Here is a 19,121-nt window from a genome sequence, read left to right as displayed (position 1 = left end):
CCCCCAGGACCCCCATATCCTCCCCAGGACCCCCCTAGGACCCCCATATCCCCTCCAGGACCCCCCTCATATGGGTCCAGGACCCCCCTAGGACCCCCATACCCCCCCATACCCCCCCCATATCCCCCCAGGACCCCCCCAGCACCCCCCAGGACCCCCCAGGACCCCCCCGGACCCCTCCAGGACCCCCATACCCCCCATATCCACCCCATATCCCCCCAGGACCCCCAGCACCCCTCCAGGACCCCCCCAGACCCCCCAGGACCCCCCAGGACCCCCCCCCAGGACCCCCGTTTCCCCCCAGCCCCCCCATCGCCCCCCCTTGCCTGTGGGGGGGCGGGCGGGGGCGCGGGCGAACCAGCGGCGGGGGGCGGGGGGGTGTCGGGCAGGGGTCCCACGCGCTGCCCCAGCGCCCAGAACTGGATCTCCTCGTACTCAGCCAGGTCCACCGAGACCTGGGGGGCACGGGGGGTCGGGGGGGGCATGGGGGGGGTCAGAGGGAGGGGTGGGGGGGTTGGGGGGGCGGGGGGGGGCTGGAGGGGGCTAACGGGGGGCTATGGGGGTCTGGAGGGGTTATGGGGGTTCTATGGGGGGGTTATGGGGGGGTCTATGGGGTTTTGGGGGGGGCGGAGTAGGGGTCGGGGGGGCTAATGGGGGTTATGGGGAATCTGGGGGGGCTATGGAGGGGTTGGGGGTCTCAGGGGGGTCTATGGGGGTTCTGGGGGGGTCTCAGGGGGGTCTGTGGGATTCTGGGGGGGAGTCTGGGGGGGTCTGTGGGGGGCAGAGTGGGGCTCTGGGGGGTAAGGGGTCTATGGGGGTTACGGGGGGTCTGGGGGGGCTATGGGGGATCGGGGGGCTATGGGGTGTCTACGGGGGGGGTTACGGGGTTCTGGGGGGTTTTATGGGGGCTCTCTGGGGGGTGTCAATAGGGGGTGGGGGGGGTCTGGGGAATTATTGGGGGTCTGGGGGGCTTTTGGGGGGGGCACAGCGGGGATCTGGGTGGTCCCGTGAGGCCACGGGGGGGGCCAGCGTGACCCCCCCCAGATTTGGGCCTGCCTGGGGGTGCCCGTTACGACCCACGGAAGGGGGGGGCTCCGGGATGGGGGATCCCAAGGAGGGGGGGGGGGTCCAGAATTTGGGGGGGGGGGGACCCAAATGCGCCCCCCCCCCCCCGCAATTACCTGCACCTCGTCCAGGGGGTGCTGCACCAGGAGGGCGAAGGCGATGGCGGCGTCGGGCAGCCGCTGGAAGTTGGCCTCGGCCAGCAGCGGGGCCAGCGCGGCCACCACGCGCCGCTCGCGCCGCCCCACGGCGGCCCCCTGCCCCACGGCGTCCCCCTGCCCCACGGCGCGCCCCTGCCCCACGGCGGCCCCGGGTCCCCCGCCGAGGGCCCGCAGCTCCCCCAGGCTCCCCACGGTGTCGCGGTCGGGGGTCGATGGGGCCGTAGAGAGCCTGTGGGGCGGGGAGGCTTGGAGCGCCCCATAGCGCCCCATAGCGCTGCCCCATAGCGCTGCCCCATAGCACCCCATAGCGCCCCATAGCGCTGCCCCATAGCGCTGCCCCATAGCACCCCATAGCGCCCCATAGCGTCCCATAGCGACCCATAATGCTGCCCCATAGCACCCCATAGCTCTGCCCCATAGCGCCCCATAGCACCCCATTGCACCCCATAGCGTCCCATAGCGACCCATAGTGCTGCCCCATAGCGCCCCATAGCACCCCATAGCACTGCCCCGTAGCGACCCACAGTGCCCCATAGCGCTGCCCCTTAAGCCCGTAGCGACCCGTAGCGCTGCTCCATAGTGCCCCATAGCACCCCATTGCGCCCCATAGCGTCCCCATAGTGCTGCCCATAGCACCCCATAACGACCCATAGCACTGCCCATAGTGCCCCATAGAGACCCATAGCACTGCCCCATAGCACCCCATAGCGCCCCACAGTGCCCTGTAGTGCTGCCCCATAGGCCCCACAGTGCCCCATAGCACCCCATAGTGCCCCATAGAGCCACCCATAGCACCTTGTAGCGCCTCACAGCACCCCATAGTGCCCCACGGTGCCCCATAGTGCTGCCCCTAGTGCCCCATAGCACCCCACAGTGCCCCATAGCGCCCCATAGCGCCCCATAATGCCCCATAACGACCCATAGCACCCCATAGCGTCCCACAGTGCCCTGTAGTGCTGCCCCATAGCATCCCACAGTGCCCCCATAGCGCCCCATAGTGCCCCATAGAGCCACCCATAGCGCCTTGTAGCGCCTCACAGCACCCCATAGTGCCCCTAAGTGCCCCATAACGACCCCATAGCACCCCATAGCGATGCCCCCTAGCGCCCCATAGTGCCCCACAGTGCCCCACAGTGCTGCCCCTTAACGCCCATAGTGCCCCATAGCGCCCCCAGTGCTGCCCCATAGCACCCCACAGCGCCCCATAGCACCCCATAGCGCCCCATAGAGCCACCCCATAGCACTCTGTGGTACCCCACAGCACCCCATAGCGCCCCATAGCGCCTCACAACACCCCATAGCACCCCCCAGTGCCCCGTAACCCCCCGAAGTACTACCCCATAGCACTCTGTAGCACCTCACAGCACCCCACAGCACCCCATAGCGCCCCATAATACTGCCCCATAGCACCCCACAACACCCCATAGCGCCCCATAGCGCCCCATAGCACCCCCAGCACCCCATAGCGCCCCCCGGCGCCCCCCGCGCCCCGGCCCCACCTGCAGGTGCTCGTGCAGGCGCTGGTAGCGCGGCTGCAGGGCCCGGTCCAGGCGGGCGGCGAAGGCCAGGAAGGAGGCGCGGGACCCCCCCGAGGGGTGGAACTCCTGGGGGTGGGGGGGGGACACTGGGGGGACCCTGTCCCCTTGTCCCCGTGTCCCCGTGTCCCTGCATCCCCATGTCCCCATGACCCCATGTCCCCAGGTGACCCCCCTGTCCCCATATCCCCATGTCCCCGTGACCCCATGTCCCCGTGACCCCATGTCCCCAGGTGACCCCATGTCCCCATGTCCCCCCTGTCCCTGCACATCCCCATCTCCTGGTACCCCCCGGTCCCCGTCCCCAATGTCCCCATCCCCAATGTCCCCATGTCCTCATGTCCCCAATGTCCCCCTGTCCCCTTGTCCCCATATCCACATCCATATCCCAATGACCCCAATGTCCCCCTGTCCCCAATGTTCCCAGTGATGTCCCCATTGTCCCCAATGTCCCCCTGCCCCCAGTGATGTCCCCAGTGGCCCCTGTCCCCAAATCCCCATCCATATCCTAATGACCCCAATGTCCCCATGTCCCCAACATCCCCAACTCTATCCCAATGTCCCCAGTGTCCCCCTGTCCCCACCGATGTCCCCAACGTCCCCAGTGTCCCCAGTGTCCCCCTGTCCCCACCAATGTCCCCAGTGTCCCCATATCCCTGTATCCCCATCCATGTTCCCCTGCCCCCCCTGTCCCCAATGTCCCCAAATCCCCCTCCCTATCCCCCTGTCCCCAGTGTCCCCAGTGTCCCCCTGTCCCCACCAGTGTCTCCAGTGTCCCCAGTGTCCCCCCGTCCCCACGGATGTCCCCAGCGTCCCCAGTGTCCCCAGCGCCCTCACGGCCAGCAGCAGCCCCCGCAGCTGCTCCTTGGAGAGGGGCACGAAGCTGTCCCGGAACTCCTGCTCCCAGCCCGGGGGCTCGAGGGGCCGGGGGCGCCGCTTGGCCCGGGCCAGCTCGGCCACCAGCGAGGCCACCGCGCGCCGCGGGGCGGCCACCAGCACCCGGCGCCGGGCCACCGCGCGCAGCATCCTGCACGAGGCGGGCGGCGTCACGCTGACGTCACCGCGATGATGTCACCGCGACATCGCCGCGGCGTCACGCTGAGGTCAGGCAGGGGACGCGCGGTGCGTGCACGGGGGGACAAGAGGGCGCGAGGGGGGATGCGGGGAGCAGAGGGTGCAATGCAGGGTGCAATGCTGGGTGCAAAGTGTGCAAGGTGGGGTGCAATGCATGATGCAATGTGGGGTGCACAGGGTGCAAACGGTGCAATGCGGGGTGCAATGTGGGGTGCACAGAGTGCAAGGTAAGGTGCACAGGGTGCAATGTGGGGTGCAATGCTGGGTGCAAAGCTGGGTGCAATGCAGGGTGCACAGGGTGCAAAGGGTGCAATGCAGGGTGCAATGCTGAGTGCACAGGTTGCAATGCGGGGTGCAATGTGCGGTGCACAGGGTGAAATGTGGGCTGCAATGCAGGGTGCACAGGGTGCACAGGGTGCAAGGGGTGCAATGCAGGGTGCAATGCTGGGTGCAAAGTGTGCAAGGTGGGGTGCACAGGGTGCAATGCTGGGTGCAATGCTGAGTGCACAGGTTGCAATGCGGGGTGCAATGTGGGCTGCAATGCAGGGTGCACAGGCTGCAAAGGGTGCAATGCTGTGTGCAATGCAGGGTGCAATGCAGGATGCAAACGGTGCAATGCGGGGTGCAGCGTGGGGTGCACAGAGTGCAAGGTAGGGTGCACAGGGTGCAATGTGGGGTGCAACGCTGGGTGCAAAGCTGGGTGCAATGCAGGGAGCACAGCGTGCAAAGGGTGCAATGCGGGGTGCAATGCAGGGTGCAATGTGGGGTGCACAGAGTGCAAGGCAGGGTGCACAGGGTGCAAAGGCTGCAAGGTGTGGTGCAATGTAGGGTGCACAGGCTGCAGTGCAGGGCGCAGTGCAAGGTGCACAGGGTGCAATGCTGGGTGCAGGGCTGGGTGCACTGCAGGCTGCAAGGTGAGGCCCACGAGGTGCAGTGCAGGGCGCGACACGGGGGCAATGCAGGGTGCAGCACAGCTGCAACGCGGGGGCACCCCAGGTGCAATGCGGGGGCAATGCAGGTGCAGCACAGCTGCAATGCGGGGCGCACTGCAGGGTGTAAAGGGTTTAACGCAGGACGCAACACAGGGTGCAACAAGTGCAGCACAGGGGCACTGGGCGCGATGCAGGGTGCAACGAGGGGTGTGGTGCAGAATGCAACGCAAGGCGCAACAAGCGCAGCACAGGTGCCCTGCACGCAACGCGCAGTGCAGCAGGTGCGATGCAGAGTGCACAGGGTGCAGGGGGTGCAACGCCGGGTGCAAGGGGTGCATTGCGGTGTGCAGGGCTGCAGTGCAGGGGGCGATACTGAGCGCAATGGGAGGTGCGATGCAGATCGTGCAGGGTGCAATGCAGGGCACGGGGGGGTGTAACACAGACTGCAATGCCGGGTGCAACGCAGGTTGCAGGGGGTGCAATGCCAGGTGCAATGCAGGGTGCTGGGGGTGCAATGCAGGGTGCAATGCAGGTGACAGGAGTCACAGTGCCCGTTGCAATGCGGGGTGCTGAGGGTGCAATGCCATTTGCAATGCAGGCTGCTCAGGGTGCAATGCCAGTTACTCAGGGCGCAATGCCAGTTGCAATGCCGGGTGCAATGTCAGTTGCAGGAGGTGCAGTGTCAGTTGCTCAGGGTGCAATGCCGGGTGCAATGCGGGGTGCTGGGGGTGCAATGCCATTTGCAATGCAAGTTGCTCAGGGTGATAGGCAGGGTGCAATGCCAGTTACTCAGGGTACAATGCCAGTTGCAATGCAGGTCACAGGGGTTGCAAGGCAGGGTGCAATGCCAGTTACTCAGGGTGCAATGCCCAGTGCAAAGCCAGTCGCAATGTCAGTTGCAGGAGGTGCAATGTCAGTTGCTCAGGGTGCAATACCAGGTGCAATGCGGGGTGCTGCGGGTGCAATGCCATTTGCAAAGCAGGTTGCTCAGGGTGCAATGCAGGGTGCGATGCCAGTTACTCAGGGCGCAATGCCAGTTGCAATGCCGGTTGCAATGTCAGTTGCAGGAGGTGCAATGTCAGTTGCTCGGGGTGCAATGCCGGGTGCAATGCAGGTTGCTCAGGGTGCAATGCCGGGTGCAATGCGGGGTGCTGGGGGTGCAATGCCGGTTGCAATGCCAGTTACTCAGGGTGCAATGCCCAGTGCAAAGCCAGTCGCAATGTCAGTTGCAGGAGGTGCAATGCAGGTTGCTCAGGGTTCAATACCAGGTGCAATACGGGGTGCTGAGGGTGCAATGCCATTTGCAAAGCAGGTTGCTCAGGGTGATAGGCAGGGTGCAATGCCAGTTACTCAGGGTACAATGCCAGTTGCAATGCAGGTCACAGGGGTTGCAATGCAGGGTGCAATGCCAGTTACTCAGGGTGCAATACCCGGTGCAATGTCAGTTGCAGGAGATGCAATGCCGGGTGCAGGGGTTGCAATGCAGGGTGCAATGCCAGTTACTCAGGGTGCAATACCCGGTGCAATGTCAGTTGCAGGAGGTGCAATGCCGGGTGCAGGGGTTGCAATGCAGGGTGCAATGCCAGTTACTCAGGGTGCAGTGCCAGTTGCAATGCCCGTTGCAACGCAGGTCACAGGGGTTGCAATGCAGGGTGCAATGTCAGTTGCAGGAGGTGCAGTGTCAGTTGCTCGGGGTGCAATGCCGGGTGCAATGCAGGTTGCTCAGGGTGCAATGCCGGGTGCAATGCGGGGTGCTGCGGGTGCAATGCCATTTGCAAAGCAGGTTGCTCAGAGTGCAACGCAGGGTGCAATGCCAGTTATTCAGGGTGCAATGCCCGGTGCAATGTCAGTTGCAGGGGTTGCAATGCCGGGTGCAATGCCCGTTGCAATGCAGGTCACAGGGGTTGCAATGCAGGGTGCAATGTCAGTTGCTCGGGGTGCAATGCCGGGTGCAACGCGGGGTGCAGGGGGTGCAATGCCGGTCGCTAGCGCGCCCCCCGCCCCCCCTGACCTGCCGCCCGCCGCTGACTTTGGCCCCGCGCGTGCGCGCCCGGCCCGGCCCCGCCCCCGCCCCCACCCCGCGCCTGCGCCCTGCGCCCGGGGGCGCGGCCAGAGCGCGCCGCGCCTGCGCGGGCCCCGCCCCCGCCGCCAGAAAGGGCGGGAAAGGAAAAGGCGGGAAAGGGGCGGGGGGGGGGTGGGGGAGGGGGCGTCGTGGAGGGGAGGTGCGATGGGGGGCAATAAATGGGGGCTGGGGGCCTTTAAAGGGGGTCAGGAGCCTAAAAACTGGGTCTGGGGGCAACAAAAGGGGTCTGGGGGCAACAAAAATGGGGCAGGATCCCATAAAATTGGGTCTGGGGGCCAGAAAATGGCGGTTGGGCCTATAAATGGGGCCTGGGGGCAATAAAATGGGTCTGGGGGCAATAAATGGGGTCTGGGGGCAATGAAAATGGGGTCAGGATCCGATTAATTGGGTCTGGGGGCCGTAAAATGGTGTTTGGGACCTACAAATGGGGTCTGGGGCAACAAAAATGGGGGCAGGGTCCCATAAAATTGGGTCAGGATCCTATAAATTGGGTCTGGGGGCAACAAATGGGGCCTGGGGGCAATAGAAATGGGGCAGGGGGCAATACATGGGGTCTGGGTCCCATAAAATTGGGTCTGGGTCCCGTAAAAATGGGTCTGGGGGCAATAAATTGTGTCTGGGGGCCATACAATTGTGTTGGGGCCCTGTAAATGGGGCCTGGGGGCAATAGAAATGGGGCAGGGGGCAATAAATGGGGGCAGGGTCCCACAGAACTGGGCCCGGGTCCCACCGCGGCTGCCCCACATCCCCGCCCCCCATATCCCCCCCAGCCAGCCCCCCCCCGCCCCATAAGTGCCCCCCCAGGAGCCTCCCTGCCCCATAAGAGCCCCCCAGCTGCCCCCCAACCGCCCCCCCTGCCCCATAACTGCCCCCCCGGGGGCCTTCCTGCCCCATAACTGCCCCCCAACTGCCCCCCCGCCCCATAACTGCCCTCCAACTGCCCCCGTGCCCCATAACTGCCCCCCCAGCTGCCCCCCCCCGCCCCATGTTGACAGCAGTGGTGCTGCGGGGGGGAGGGGCCAAGCGGTGGCCACGCCCCCTCCTCCTCGGCCACGCCCCCACCGGGAGGGGAGGGGGGGGAGGGAGCTGGGAGGGGGCTGCACCGGCCCGGGCGTGCAGGGGGGGGGGGGGCGTGTGCAAGGGGCGTGAGTGTGCAAGGGGGGGGTTGTACAGGTGTGTGCATGTGCAAGGTGGGGGGGGGTGTGCGAGGAGAGTGGGTGTGCAAGGGGGTGAGCGTGCGAGGGGTGCAAGTGTGCAAGGGGTGTGTGTGTGTGTGCAAGGGGGGGGATGTGTGCAAGGAGAGTGGGTGTGCAAGGGGGTGAGCGTGCGAGGGAGTGAGTGTGAAAGGGGTGCAAGTGTGCAAGGGGTGTGCGTGTGTGTGCACGTGCAAGGGGCACGAGTGCCAGAAGCAGATGGGTGCAACAGGTGCGTGTGCAAGGGGGGGGTGTGTGTGCGCATAGCGGCGCGCGTGTGCAACAGGTGCGCGTGCGCAAGGGGTGCGTGTGCACGTGCGTGCGTGCACAGGGGTGCACAGGCACGCCGGCGTCGGTGCCGGAGCCTGTCCGTCTGTCCGTCTGTCCGCCCGTCTGTCCGTCTCCCTGTCCCGTCTGTCCCTCCATCCGTCCGTCTGTCTGTCTGTCTGCCCCCCCCCCCCACCCGTCCTTCTGTCCGTCCGTCCGTCCGTGTCCGTCCGTCCTGCCCGTCTGCGCGGCCGCGCGGCTGTCTGTCTGTCCGTCCGCCCGCCTGCCGCACCTCCCTGTCCGTCTGTCCGCCCGTCTGTCCGCCCGTCTGTCCGCCCGCGTCTCCGTCCGTCCGTCTGGCTTTCCGTCTTCCTGCCCGTCCGTCTGTCCATCCGTCTGTCCGTCCGTCTGTCCGCCCATGTCTCCGTCCGTCCGTCTGTCCGTGCTCCCAGCCGTCCGTCCGTCTGTCCGTCCGTCTCCCCACCCCATTGTCCGTCCGTCTGTCCGTGCATCCGTCCGTCTGTCCCCCCCCGTCCGTCTGTCCGTGCGTCCGTCCCTCTGTGCGTCCGTCCGTCTGTCCGTCCGTCTGTCCCCCCCCTGTCCGTCTGTCCACCCGTGTCCGTCCGTGTGTCCGTCTGTCTGTGCCCCCCCCCCCCCCCCCCAAAATCTTTGCTCCGGGACCAGGAGAGAGGGGAGGGGGTGAAAGGAGGGGGGGGTAATTGGGGGGCTAAGGGGGGGGGTAATTTTTTTTGGGGGGGGGTGTAATTGGGGAGGGGGGGGGTCGGTCAAAAAGGGGCGTGGCCACGTGCCCCGGGTGGGCGTGGCCACCCGCCGGGGGGCGGGGCCAGGGCCGGTGTCCGCGCGCCCGGCGGCGGCGGCGGCGGCGGGGATGCGGCGGGGAGCGTGAGCAGGTGAGGGGGGGGGCACCCCAAAAACCTCCCCCCAACCCCCCCCAAAAAAAACCCCAAAAACCCCCAAAAACCCAAATCCCACCCCAAAAAAATAACCACCCCCCCCCCCCAAAAAAAAAACCCAACCCCCCCCGGCCCCCCCCCGCGGGGCAGCCCCCCGACACGCGTGGGACGGGGGGGGGGGCACCGGGGCGCGCCCCCGCGGGCTTTGCACGCGCATTTTGCACGCGCGCCTTGCACGCGCCCTCCCGCACCCCGGCCCCATTAATATTCTGCACGCAGCGCCCGGTGCTGCAGGGGGCGGGGGGCGGCGGGACCGGCCGGGGGGGGGCACTGGGGGCACTGGGAGCACTGGGAGGCACTGGGGGGGAACCGTGGGGGGGGTGCTGGGAGAGACTGGGAGCAACTGGGGGGCGCGGGGGGCAGTTGGGGGGCTGGGACCCAGGGGGGTGCCTGGGGGGGGTTGGGGGGCTGGGGGGGGTTGGGGAGGTTGGGGGGGGCTCAGGGAGGGGGGTGGGGGGGTGGGGGGGTCCTGGTGTCCTGGGGGGGGGGGAGGATTTTTTGGGGGGGTTTCTGGAGATTTGGGGGCTCCCAGCACTTTGTCCCCCCCCCCCCACCAGGAGCAGCCGCCTCAGCCCCCCCCCAGCCCCACCCGTTTCTGCTCCCCCCCCCAGTTCCTTGCCCCCCCCCCCGACCCCAAATCCCCCCCCCCGGACCCCAAATTCTCCCCCCCCCCCAAATCCCGTCCCCGTGTCCCCAAATTCCCCCCCCCCCCCCATCTGCAGCCGAGATGAGGCAGAGCCCCCGGGAGCGGAGCTGGGCCCAGGTAGGAGCCGTGGGGCTGAGTTATGGGGCAGATCTATGGGGCAGAGCCGTGGGGCAGTGCCATGGGTGGTGCCATGGGGCAGATCTATGGGGCAGAGCCGTGGGGCGGTGCCATGGGTGGTGCTGTGGGGCTGAGTTATGGGGCAGATCCATGGGGCAGAGCCATGGGGCAGTGCCATGGGGTGGTGCCATGGGGCAGATCTGTGGGGCAGAGCTGTGGGGCTCAGTTATGGGGCAGAGCTGTGGGGCAGATCCATGGGGCAGAGCTGTGGGGCGTGCCATGGGGTGGTGCCGTGGGGCAGATCTGTGGGGCAGTGCCATAGGGTGGTGCCATGGGGCAGAGCCGTGGGGCAGAGCCGTGGGGCTGAGTTATGGGGCAGAGCTGTGGGGCAGATCCATGGGGCAGAGCTGTGGGGCGGTGCCATGGGGTGGTGCCATGGGGCAGATCTGTGGGGCAGAGCCGTGGGGCTGAGTTATGGGGCAGAGCTGTGGGGCAGTGCCATAGGGTGGTGCCATGGGGCAGATCCGTGGGGCAGAGCCGTGGGGCGGTGCCATGGGGCAGAGCTGTGGGGCAGAGCCGTGGGGTGAAGCCATAGGGCACAGCCGTGGGGCAGCGCTATGGGGCAGCGCTGTAGGGTGCCGTGGGGCAGTGCCGTGGGGCAGTGCCGTGGGGACACTGGTGCGGGTTTGTCCCCACGGCTATGGGGCAGCGCTATGGGGCTGCCCCCTGCTGCTGTGGGGATGGTGGCACCAGTTTGGCACCGGTTTGGCACTGGTTTGCCCCCCCCCAGCACGGGTCTGTCCCCACCGGCACGGGGACGTTGCAGGGATGGGGACGGTGCCGCGGGTTTGTCCCCCGGTGCTACGGGGACGGGGACGTTTCGGGGACAGGGACATTACGGGGACGGGGACAGCGGGGGGACGGTGCCGCGGGTTTGTCCCCAGTGTTATGGGGACGGGGACGTTATGGGGGCGTTAGGGGGACGGGGACAGCACGGGGACGTTATGGGGTCTGTCCCCGGGACACGCACGCGGTGGCCTCAAGGTCACCCCCGGGCTGGGGACGGGGCCCCTCTGGGGGTCCCCGGTGTCCCCCGGGGGCCCCCGCGCTGTCCTTGCCATGCCCCCGCGTGTCGGGGAGCGACAGCGTGTCATGACGTGTCGCGACGTGTCCTGGCGTGTTCTGGAGCTGGGCCCGATGTGGGCCCCCAGTACGGTGGGGCAGGGGCGGCACTGGGAGCACTGGGTGGCACTGGTGGGGCTGGGTGGCTCTAGTGGTGCTGTGTCACTGCTGGCACCGGTGACGCCGGGCACTGGATGATGCTGGGTGGCACCGGGTGGCTCTGGTGGCACTGGGTGGCACTGGTGGTGCTGTGTCACTGCTGGCACCGGTGACACTGGGTGGTGCTGGGTACTGGGTGATGTTGGGTGGCACTGGGTGATGTAGGGTGACACCGGGGGCACTGGGTGATGTCGGGTCACGCTGGGTGACGTTGGGTGGCACTGGGGGCACTGGGTGGTGCTGGGTGGCACTGGGGGCACTGGGTGACGTCGGGTGACACTGGGTGACGTCGGGTGACACTGGGTGACGTCGGGTGGCACTGGGGGCACTGGGTGGTGCTGGGTGGCACTGGGGGCACTGGGTGACGTCGGGTGATGCTGGGTGACATCGGGTGGCACTGGGGGCACTGGGTGGTGCTGGGTGGCACTGGGGGCACTGGGTGACGTCGGGTGACACTGGGTGACGTCGGGTGGCACTGGGGGCACTGGGTGGTGCTGGGTGGCACCGGGGGCACTGGGCGATGCTTACTGGCACTGGGGGCACTGGGTGATGCTGGGGGGCACTGGGTGATGCTGGGGGGCACTGGGTGGTGCTGGGTGGCACCGGGGGCACTGGGTGACGTCGGGTGACACTGGGTGACGTCGGGTGGCACTGGGGGCACTGGGCGGTGCTGGGTGGCACTGGGGGCACTGGGCGATGCTGACTGGCACTGGGGGCACTGGGTGATGCTGGGGGGTACTGGGTGATGCTGGGTGGCACTGGGGGCACTGGGTGACGTTGGGTGACATTGGGGGCACTGGGTGATGCTGACTGGCACTGGGGGCACTGGGTGATGCTGGGGGGTACTGGGTGATGCTGGGTGGCACCGGGGGCACTGGGCGATGCTGGCTGATGCTGGCTGGCACTGGGTGCCACCGGGAGCCACCGAGTGCCACCCCGCACCCCATCTGACCCCCCCCTCCCCGCCCCCCCCCCTCCCCTTAGGCCTCGGCGCCGGCGCCATGACCGCCCGCGGGGCCGCCCCGCTCGGCACCATGCTCTTCGCCCTGGCGCTGGCCTGCGCCGGCCCCTTCCTGGAGCCGCGTCCCGAGGGCGGCCGGCGGGCGCTCAACGTGGCCGTCATCCTCAGCGGCGCCTCCTACGGCCCCGCCGGCGCCCGCCTGGCCCCCGCCGCCTTCCGGGACTTCCCCTTGGACGTCAACCCGGTGGCGGTGGTGCTGAACGACACCAACCCCCGGAGCCTGATCGTGCGCCTCTGCGACGTCCTCTCCTCGCTGCGCATCCACGGCGTCGTCTTCGAGGACGACTCCGGCTCCGAGGCCGTGGCACAGATCCTCGACTTCATCTCGGCCCAGACCTCGGTGCCCATCGTCGGCGTCAACGGCGGCTCCGCCATCGTGCTCACGCCCAAGGTTTGTGGGGGGGGGGTGGGTGGATGTGGGCACATGCAGAGCCGCGCGACAGCCCCAAAAGGGGACTGGAGCCGGAACATCGACCCCCAACCCAACCCCAAACACGTCTAGGGCCAACCCATTGACCCCAACCCAACCCCAAACATGTCTAGGGCCAAAATGTTGACCCCAACCCAACCCCAAGCATGTCTGGAGACAAAATATTGACCCCAACCCAACCCTAATTGTGCACAGAGGCAAGCTGTTGACTCCAACCCAACCCCAATCATGTCTAGGGCCAACCCATTGACCCTAACCCAACCCCAACGGTGCCTAGAGACAAAATATTGACCCCAACCCAACCCTAATTGTGCCTAGAGGCAACCTGTTGACCCCAACCCAACCCCAAATACGTCTAGGGCCAACCCATTGACCTCAACCCAACCCCAACCACGTCTAGGGCCAACGCATTGACTCCAACCCAACTTGAATCATGCCTAGAGCCAAAATATTGACCCCAACCCCACTTCAGCCATGCCTAGAGCCAACCCATTGACCAAAACCAAACTCCAACCCTGTCTAGGGCCAACCCATTGACCTCAACCCAACCTCAAACACGTCTAGAGCCAAAATATTGACCCCAACCCAACCCCAACCATACTTAGAGCCAAAATAATGATCTCAACCCAACCCCAACCCATGCCTAGAGCCAACCCAATGACCCCAAGCATACCTAGAGCCAACCCATTGACCCCAACCCAACCCCAACCCATGCTGAGAGCCAACCCAATGACCCCAAGCATGCCGAGAGCCAACCCATTGCCTCCCCCGCTGCACCCTGTCCCCGCAGGAGAAGGGCTCCACCTTCCTCCAGCTGGGCTCCTCGACGGAGCAGCAGCTCCAGGTGATCTTCGAGGTGCTGGAGGAGTACGACTGGACGTCCTTCGCCGTCGTCACCACCCTCTTCCCCGGCTACGAGGACTTCGTGGACTACGTGGAGGTGCTCACCGACAGCAGCTTCATCGGCTGGGAGCACCGTGGCGTCCTCACCCTCAACCTGACCGACGACCCCGAGGGGACGCGGCTGCGGCGGCAGCTCCGCGAGGTCAGCGCCCAGATCCGGCTGCTCTACTGCTCGCGGGAGGAGGCCGAGGCCATCTTCCGGGCGGCGCGGGAGGCCGGCCTCGCCGGGCCCGGCTACATCTGGTTCGTGGTGGGCACCAACCTGGGGGGCAGCGAGGAGCTGCCCGAGGACCTCCCCGCCGGCCTCTTTGCCGTGCTGTCCTCCGGCTGGCGCGACGACCTCCAGCACCGGGTGCGCAACGGCGTGGCCATCGTGGCCAAGGGGGCCGAGGCCCTGCTGCGGGACTACGGCTTCATCCCCGAGTTCAACAACGACTGCCGGGCGCCCAACGCCACCCAGGGCAACGACGACCTCCACCGGTGAGACCCCCGGGGCAAGCGGTCTGGGCGTCCTGGGTGTCCTGGGTATTGCAGGCATTGCGCGCATTGTGTGTATTGCATGCATTGCGTGCATTGCGTGCATTGCGTGCATCCTGGGCATCATGCACATTGTGGGCATTGTGGGTATTGTGGGCATCGCGTGCATTGCATGCATCACGGGCATCGCGTGCATCACATGCATTGCATTGCGGGCATCACGGGCATCACACGCATCATGGGCATCGCACGCATTGCAGGCATTGTGTGCGTTGTGTGCACCACGTGCATCATGGGCATTGCGTGCATTGCATGCGTCGTGGGCAACACGTGCATCGTGTGCATCATGGGCATCGCATGCATTGTGGGCATCCCATGCATCGCATGCATCACATGCAGCGTGGGCATCACATGCATCGTGTGCATCCTGGGCATCGCATGCATCATGTACATCGCGTGCATCGCGTGCATTGTGGGCATTGCATGCATTGCATGCATCGTGTGCATCCCATGCACTGTGTGCATCAAGAGCATCGCATGCATTGCGTGCATCCTGGGCATCGCACGCATCGTATGCATCGCATGCATTGGGCGCATCCCTCGCGTCCCTCATGTCCCGGGGGGGCCGCGGCGGTGACGGTGCCCCCCCCCCCCCCCCCCGAAGGTACTTCACCAACATCACCTGGGGGCAGAAGGACTTCTCCTTCAACGCCGACGGCTTCCTCGTCAACCCCTCGCTCGTCGTCATCGCGCTCAACAAGGAGCGCAGCTGGGAGGTGGTGAGCGGCGGCGCGCTGGTCCCGGGAGATTTGGCGTCGGCTCTGGGGGGGGTTGGGGCTTTTGCCATCCGCTTTTGGGGTTTTGGTTTATTTTATTTTATTTATTGATTTTTTGCCATCTGTTTTTTGAGTTTTTGGTTTCGTTTTGATTTTTTTTTGGCATCTGTTTTGGGGTTTGGGGGGGGTTTCTTGGGGATTTTGTTTGTTTGTTTGTCGTTGTTTTTCTTCTTTTTCCATCCATTTTTTTTTTAATTTTTGGGGGGGTTTCTTGCCATCCATTTTTTCTTTTTCTTTTTTGGTTTTGTTTTTTTTCCCCATCCTTTTTTGTTTGTTTGTTTGTTTCTTGTTTTTTTCCATCTTTTTTGTTTTTGCCATCTGTTTGTTTGTTTGTTTGTTTGTTTTTGGTTTCTTTGCCATCCATTTTTTGTGGGTGGGGGGGTCATTTTTTTGCCATCATTTCTTTTTGGGGGTGGGGTTTGTTTGATTTTTTTTCCATCTTTTTTTTTTCATCTTTTTTTTTGGGGAGGAGGGAGTTGTCTTTTTGCCATTTTTTTTAATTATTAGTTTTTGCCATCCTTTTATTATTATTACTATTTTTTAGCCATTCTTTTTTAAAATAATTATTATTATTTTTGCTATCCTTTTTTAATTATTATTTTTTGCCATCCTTTTTTATTATTTTTTGCCGTCCTTTTTTATTATTATTTTTTGCCAACCTTTTTTAATTCTTATTTTTTTGCCATCCTTTTAATTATTCTTATTATTTTTTTTGCCATCCTTTTTTTTTATTATTATTTCTTCGCCACCCTTTTATTACCATTATTCTTTTTTGCCATCCTTTTCTTAACTATTACCATTATTTTTTCTATCCTTTTTTCATTACATTTTTTTGCCGTCCGTTTTTTTCTTTTCCATCCGTTTTTTCGTTTTTTTTTAAATTTTTTTTAAAAATGTTTTCTTGCCACCAGATTTCTCGTTTCGCTGACTTATTTCTCTGCCCCCCCCCCCAGGTGGGCAGCTGGGAGCGCCGCGTGCTGCGCATGAAGTACCCGGCGTGGCCGGGCGCGGGGGGGTTCCCGCGGCCGGTGGCGGACGGGCGGCACCTGGCGGTGGCCACGCTGGAGGAGCGCCCCTTCGTCATCGTCGAGGGCGTCGACCCCGACACCGGCACCTGCATCCGCGACTCCGTGCCCTGCCGCCAGCAGCTGAACCGCACGCACAGGTGGGGGCCGGCGACGCCCCCCCGGGGGCCTGGTGACCCCCCCCCGGTGGCCTGGTGATCCCCCCATGTCATGGTGACCCCCCCATGGCGGTGACCTCCCCGTGTCATGGTGACCCCCCCATGTCCTGGTGACCCCCCATGGTGGTGACCCCCCTGTGTCATGGTGACCCTCCCCATGTTCTGGTGACCCCACGTGGTGGTGACCCCCCCCCCAGGGTGGCCTGGTGACCCCACATGGTGGTTACCTCTCCATGTCCTGGTGACCCCCCCCCCATGTTCTGGTGACCCCACATGGTTGTGACCCCCCCCCCGGGGGGCCTGGTGACCCCCGCAGTGGCCTGGTGACCCCACATGGTGGTGACCTCTCCATGTCATGGTGACCCCCACATGGTGGTGACCCCCCCAGGGGCCTGGTGACCCCCCCCGTGTCATGGTGACCCCCCCATGTCATGGTGACCCCCCCATGGCAGTGACCCCCCCGTGTCATGGTGACCCCACATGGTGGTGACCCCTCCCCCAGGGGCCTGGTGACCCCCCCTGGTGGCCTGGTGACCCCCCTGTGTCACGGTGACCCCCCCATGTTCTGGTGACCCCACATGGTGGTGACTCCACCGTGTCCTGGTGACCCCCCATGGTGGTGACCCCCCCGTGTCATGGTGACCCCCCCCCATGTTCTGGTGACCCCACGTGGTGGTGACCCCCCCCCCGGGGCCTGGTGACCCCCCCCCTGCTGGCCTGGTGACCCCCCCCGTGTCATGGTGACCCCACATGGTGGTGACCCCCCCCCAGGGCCTGGTGACCCCCCCTGGTGGCCTGGTGACCCCCCCATGTCACGGTGCCCCACCCCATGTTCTGGTGACCCCACATGGTGGCGACCCCCCCAGGGGCCTGGCGATCCCCCCGTGGTGGTGACCTCTCCATGTCATGGTGACCCCCTCATGTTCTGGTGACCCCATATGGTGGTGAACCCCCCCAGTGGCCTGGTGACCCCCCCATGGTGGTGTCCCCCCATGTTCTGGTGACCCCACCAGGACACGGTGACCCCCCCCACATCCTGGTGACCCCCCCATGTCATGGTAACCCCCCATGTCCCAATATCCCCCCATATCCCAATGTCCCCTTATGCCCCCCCCCCAAACTTGCAGCCCCCCCAGAGAGCCCCCCCCCCCACCAAGCACTGCTGTGAGGGGTTCTGCATCGACATCCAGCCCCCCCTGCCCCATATAACCCCCCAATGCCCCCCCCAATGCCCCCCCGACCCCATGGTGCCCCCCCCCCAATTTACAGCCCCCCCGGGGAGCCGCCCCCCCCCGCCAAGCGCTGCTGCAAGGGGTTCTGCATCAACATCCAGCCCCCCCTGCCCCATATAACCCCCCCAATGCCCCCTTATACCCCCCAATGCCCCCCCCCCGATGACCCCCCGACCCCATGGTGCCCCCCCCCGCAATTTACAGCCCCCCCGGGGAGCCGCCCCCCCCCGCCAAGCGCTGCTGCAAGGGGTTCTGCATCGACCTGCTGAAGCGCCTGGCGCGCGCCCTGCCCTTCACCTACGACCTCTACCTGGTGACCCACGGCACCCACGGCAAGAAGGTGGACGGCGTCTGGAACGGCATGATCGGCGAGGTGGGACACGCCCCCTTAGGCCACGCCCCCTTAGGCCACGCCCCCTTAGGCCACGCCCCCTTAAGCCACGCCCGCCTGACCACGCCCTCCTAAGCCATGCCCCCCTGGCCCTGCACGGGTCTCCACCTGGGCAAGGTGGGACACGCCCCCTCTGGCCACACCCACCCTAAGCCACACCCACCCGGTCACGCCCACCTGGCCACACCCCCCTAAGCCACGCCCTCCTAGGCCACGCCCTCCTAAGCCACACCCCACAACCACACCCTCTTAAGCCACACCCCCCGCCCCCCCCCCCCCCCAGCCCCTACCCAGGTCTCCGCCCAGGCAAAGCGGGACACAGCCCCACCCAACCACACCCCCCCCAAGCCCTGCCCCAGGACCACGCCCACATGGCCACGCCCTCCTAAACCCCGCCACCTGTTGACCACGCCCCCACCTCTTGGCCCTGTCCAACTATGGGCAAGGTGGGATATGCCCCTCTGACCACACCCCTAAGCCACGCCCTCCCGGGACCACACCCTCCTAAGCCCCGCCCCCTATGCCACACCCCCGGACCACGCCCTCCTAAGCCCCGCCTCCTGACCACACCCTGACCACACCCAGGTGTCTCCCCAGGATGAGGTGGGACGCATCCCTCTGACCACGCCCCCTGAGACCATGCCCCCGAGACCACACCCTTCCGGGACCACACCCCCATGACCACGCCCGCCTAAGCCCCGCCCCTGATGACCACGCCCCCACCCCCTAAGCCCTGCCCCCCGGCCCCGCCCAGGTGTCGGCCCGGCGCGCCGACATGGCAATCGGCTCGCTGACCATCAACGAGGAGCGCTCCGAGGTCGTCGACTTCTCCGTGCCCTTCGTTGAGACCGGCATCAGCGTGATGGTGGCGCGCAGCAACGGCACCGTGTCCCCCTCCGCCTTCCTCGGTAACTGGGGGGGGGCAATTAATGGGGGGGGTCATTGGGGGGGTTGGTTATTGGGTGGGTGTTTATTGGGGGGGGTTATTGGGGGTTATTGGGGGGTACAGCGTGATGGTGGCGCGCAGCAACAGCACCGTGTCCCCCTCCGCCTTCCTCGGTAATTGGGGGGGGGCAATTAATGGGGGGGCAGTTATTGGGGGGATCATTGGGGGACTTATTTATTGGGGGGAGAGTTTATTGGGGGTGGTTTATTGGGGGGACCTACTGGGGGTGATTTATTAGGGGAACATTGGGGGGGTATTTTGGGGGCTGTTATTTACCAGGGGGGTATTTGGGTGGTGTTACTTATCTGGGGGGGTGTATTTATTTTGGGGGGGTGTTATTTAATCGGGGGGTGTCATTTAATTGGGGGTGTTATTTG

The 19,121-nt window shown here is 64.9% G+C and overlaps 2 protein-coding genes across 2 annotated transcripts; one reads left to right on the top strand and one right to left on the bottom strand.

Moving 5' to 3' along the window:
* Positions 1-305: 305 nt before the first annotated feature.
* Positions 306-8,819, bottom strand: LOC310891230 (uncharacterized protein; the record flags this gene model as incomplete). Its single annotated transcript, XM_083853505.1, has 6 exons — positions 306-455; positions 1,182-1,452; positions 2,723-2,827; positions 3,596-3,785; positions 6,776-6,889; positions 8,600-8,819. Coding segments are annotated over 6 exons (1,050 nt in total), but the record flags the coding sequence as incomplete, so codon positions are not given.
* A 362-nt stretch (positions 8,820-9,181) lies between these two features.
* On the top strand, positions 9,182-18,720 carry LOC310891229 (glutamate receptor ionotropic, NMDA 2D-like; the record flags this gene model as incomplete). The annotated part of the gene is made up of 8 exons (XM_083853504.1): positions 9,182-9,218; positions 10,004-10,044; positions 12,310-12,737; positions 13,567-14,159; positions 14,821-14,935; positions 15,946-16,157; positions 17,612-17,780; positions 18,553-18,720. Coding segments are annotated over exons 3-8 (1,668 nt in total), but the record flags the coding sequence as incomplete, so codon positions are not given.
* Positions 18,721-19,121: the final 401 nt, after the last annotated feature.

The sequence above is a fragment of the Anser anser genome, assembly GCF_964211835.1.
Source record: "Anser anser genome assembly, contig: HAP1_SCAFFOLD_706, whole genome shotgun sequence".
In the NCBI taxonomy this organism is placed as follows: Eukaryota; Metazoa; Chordata; class Aves; order Anseriformes; family Anatidae; genus Anser; species Anser anser.
Note: the sequence above shows the minus strand (reverse complement) of the source record. Positions and strands in the feature narration are given on the sequence as shown.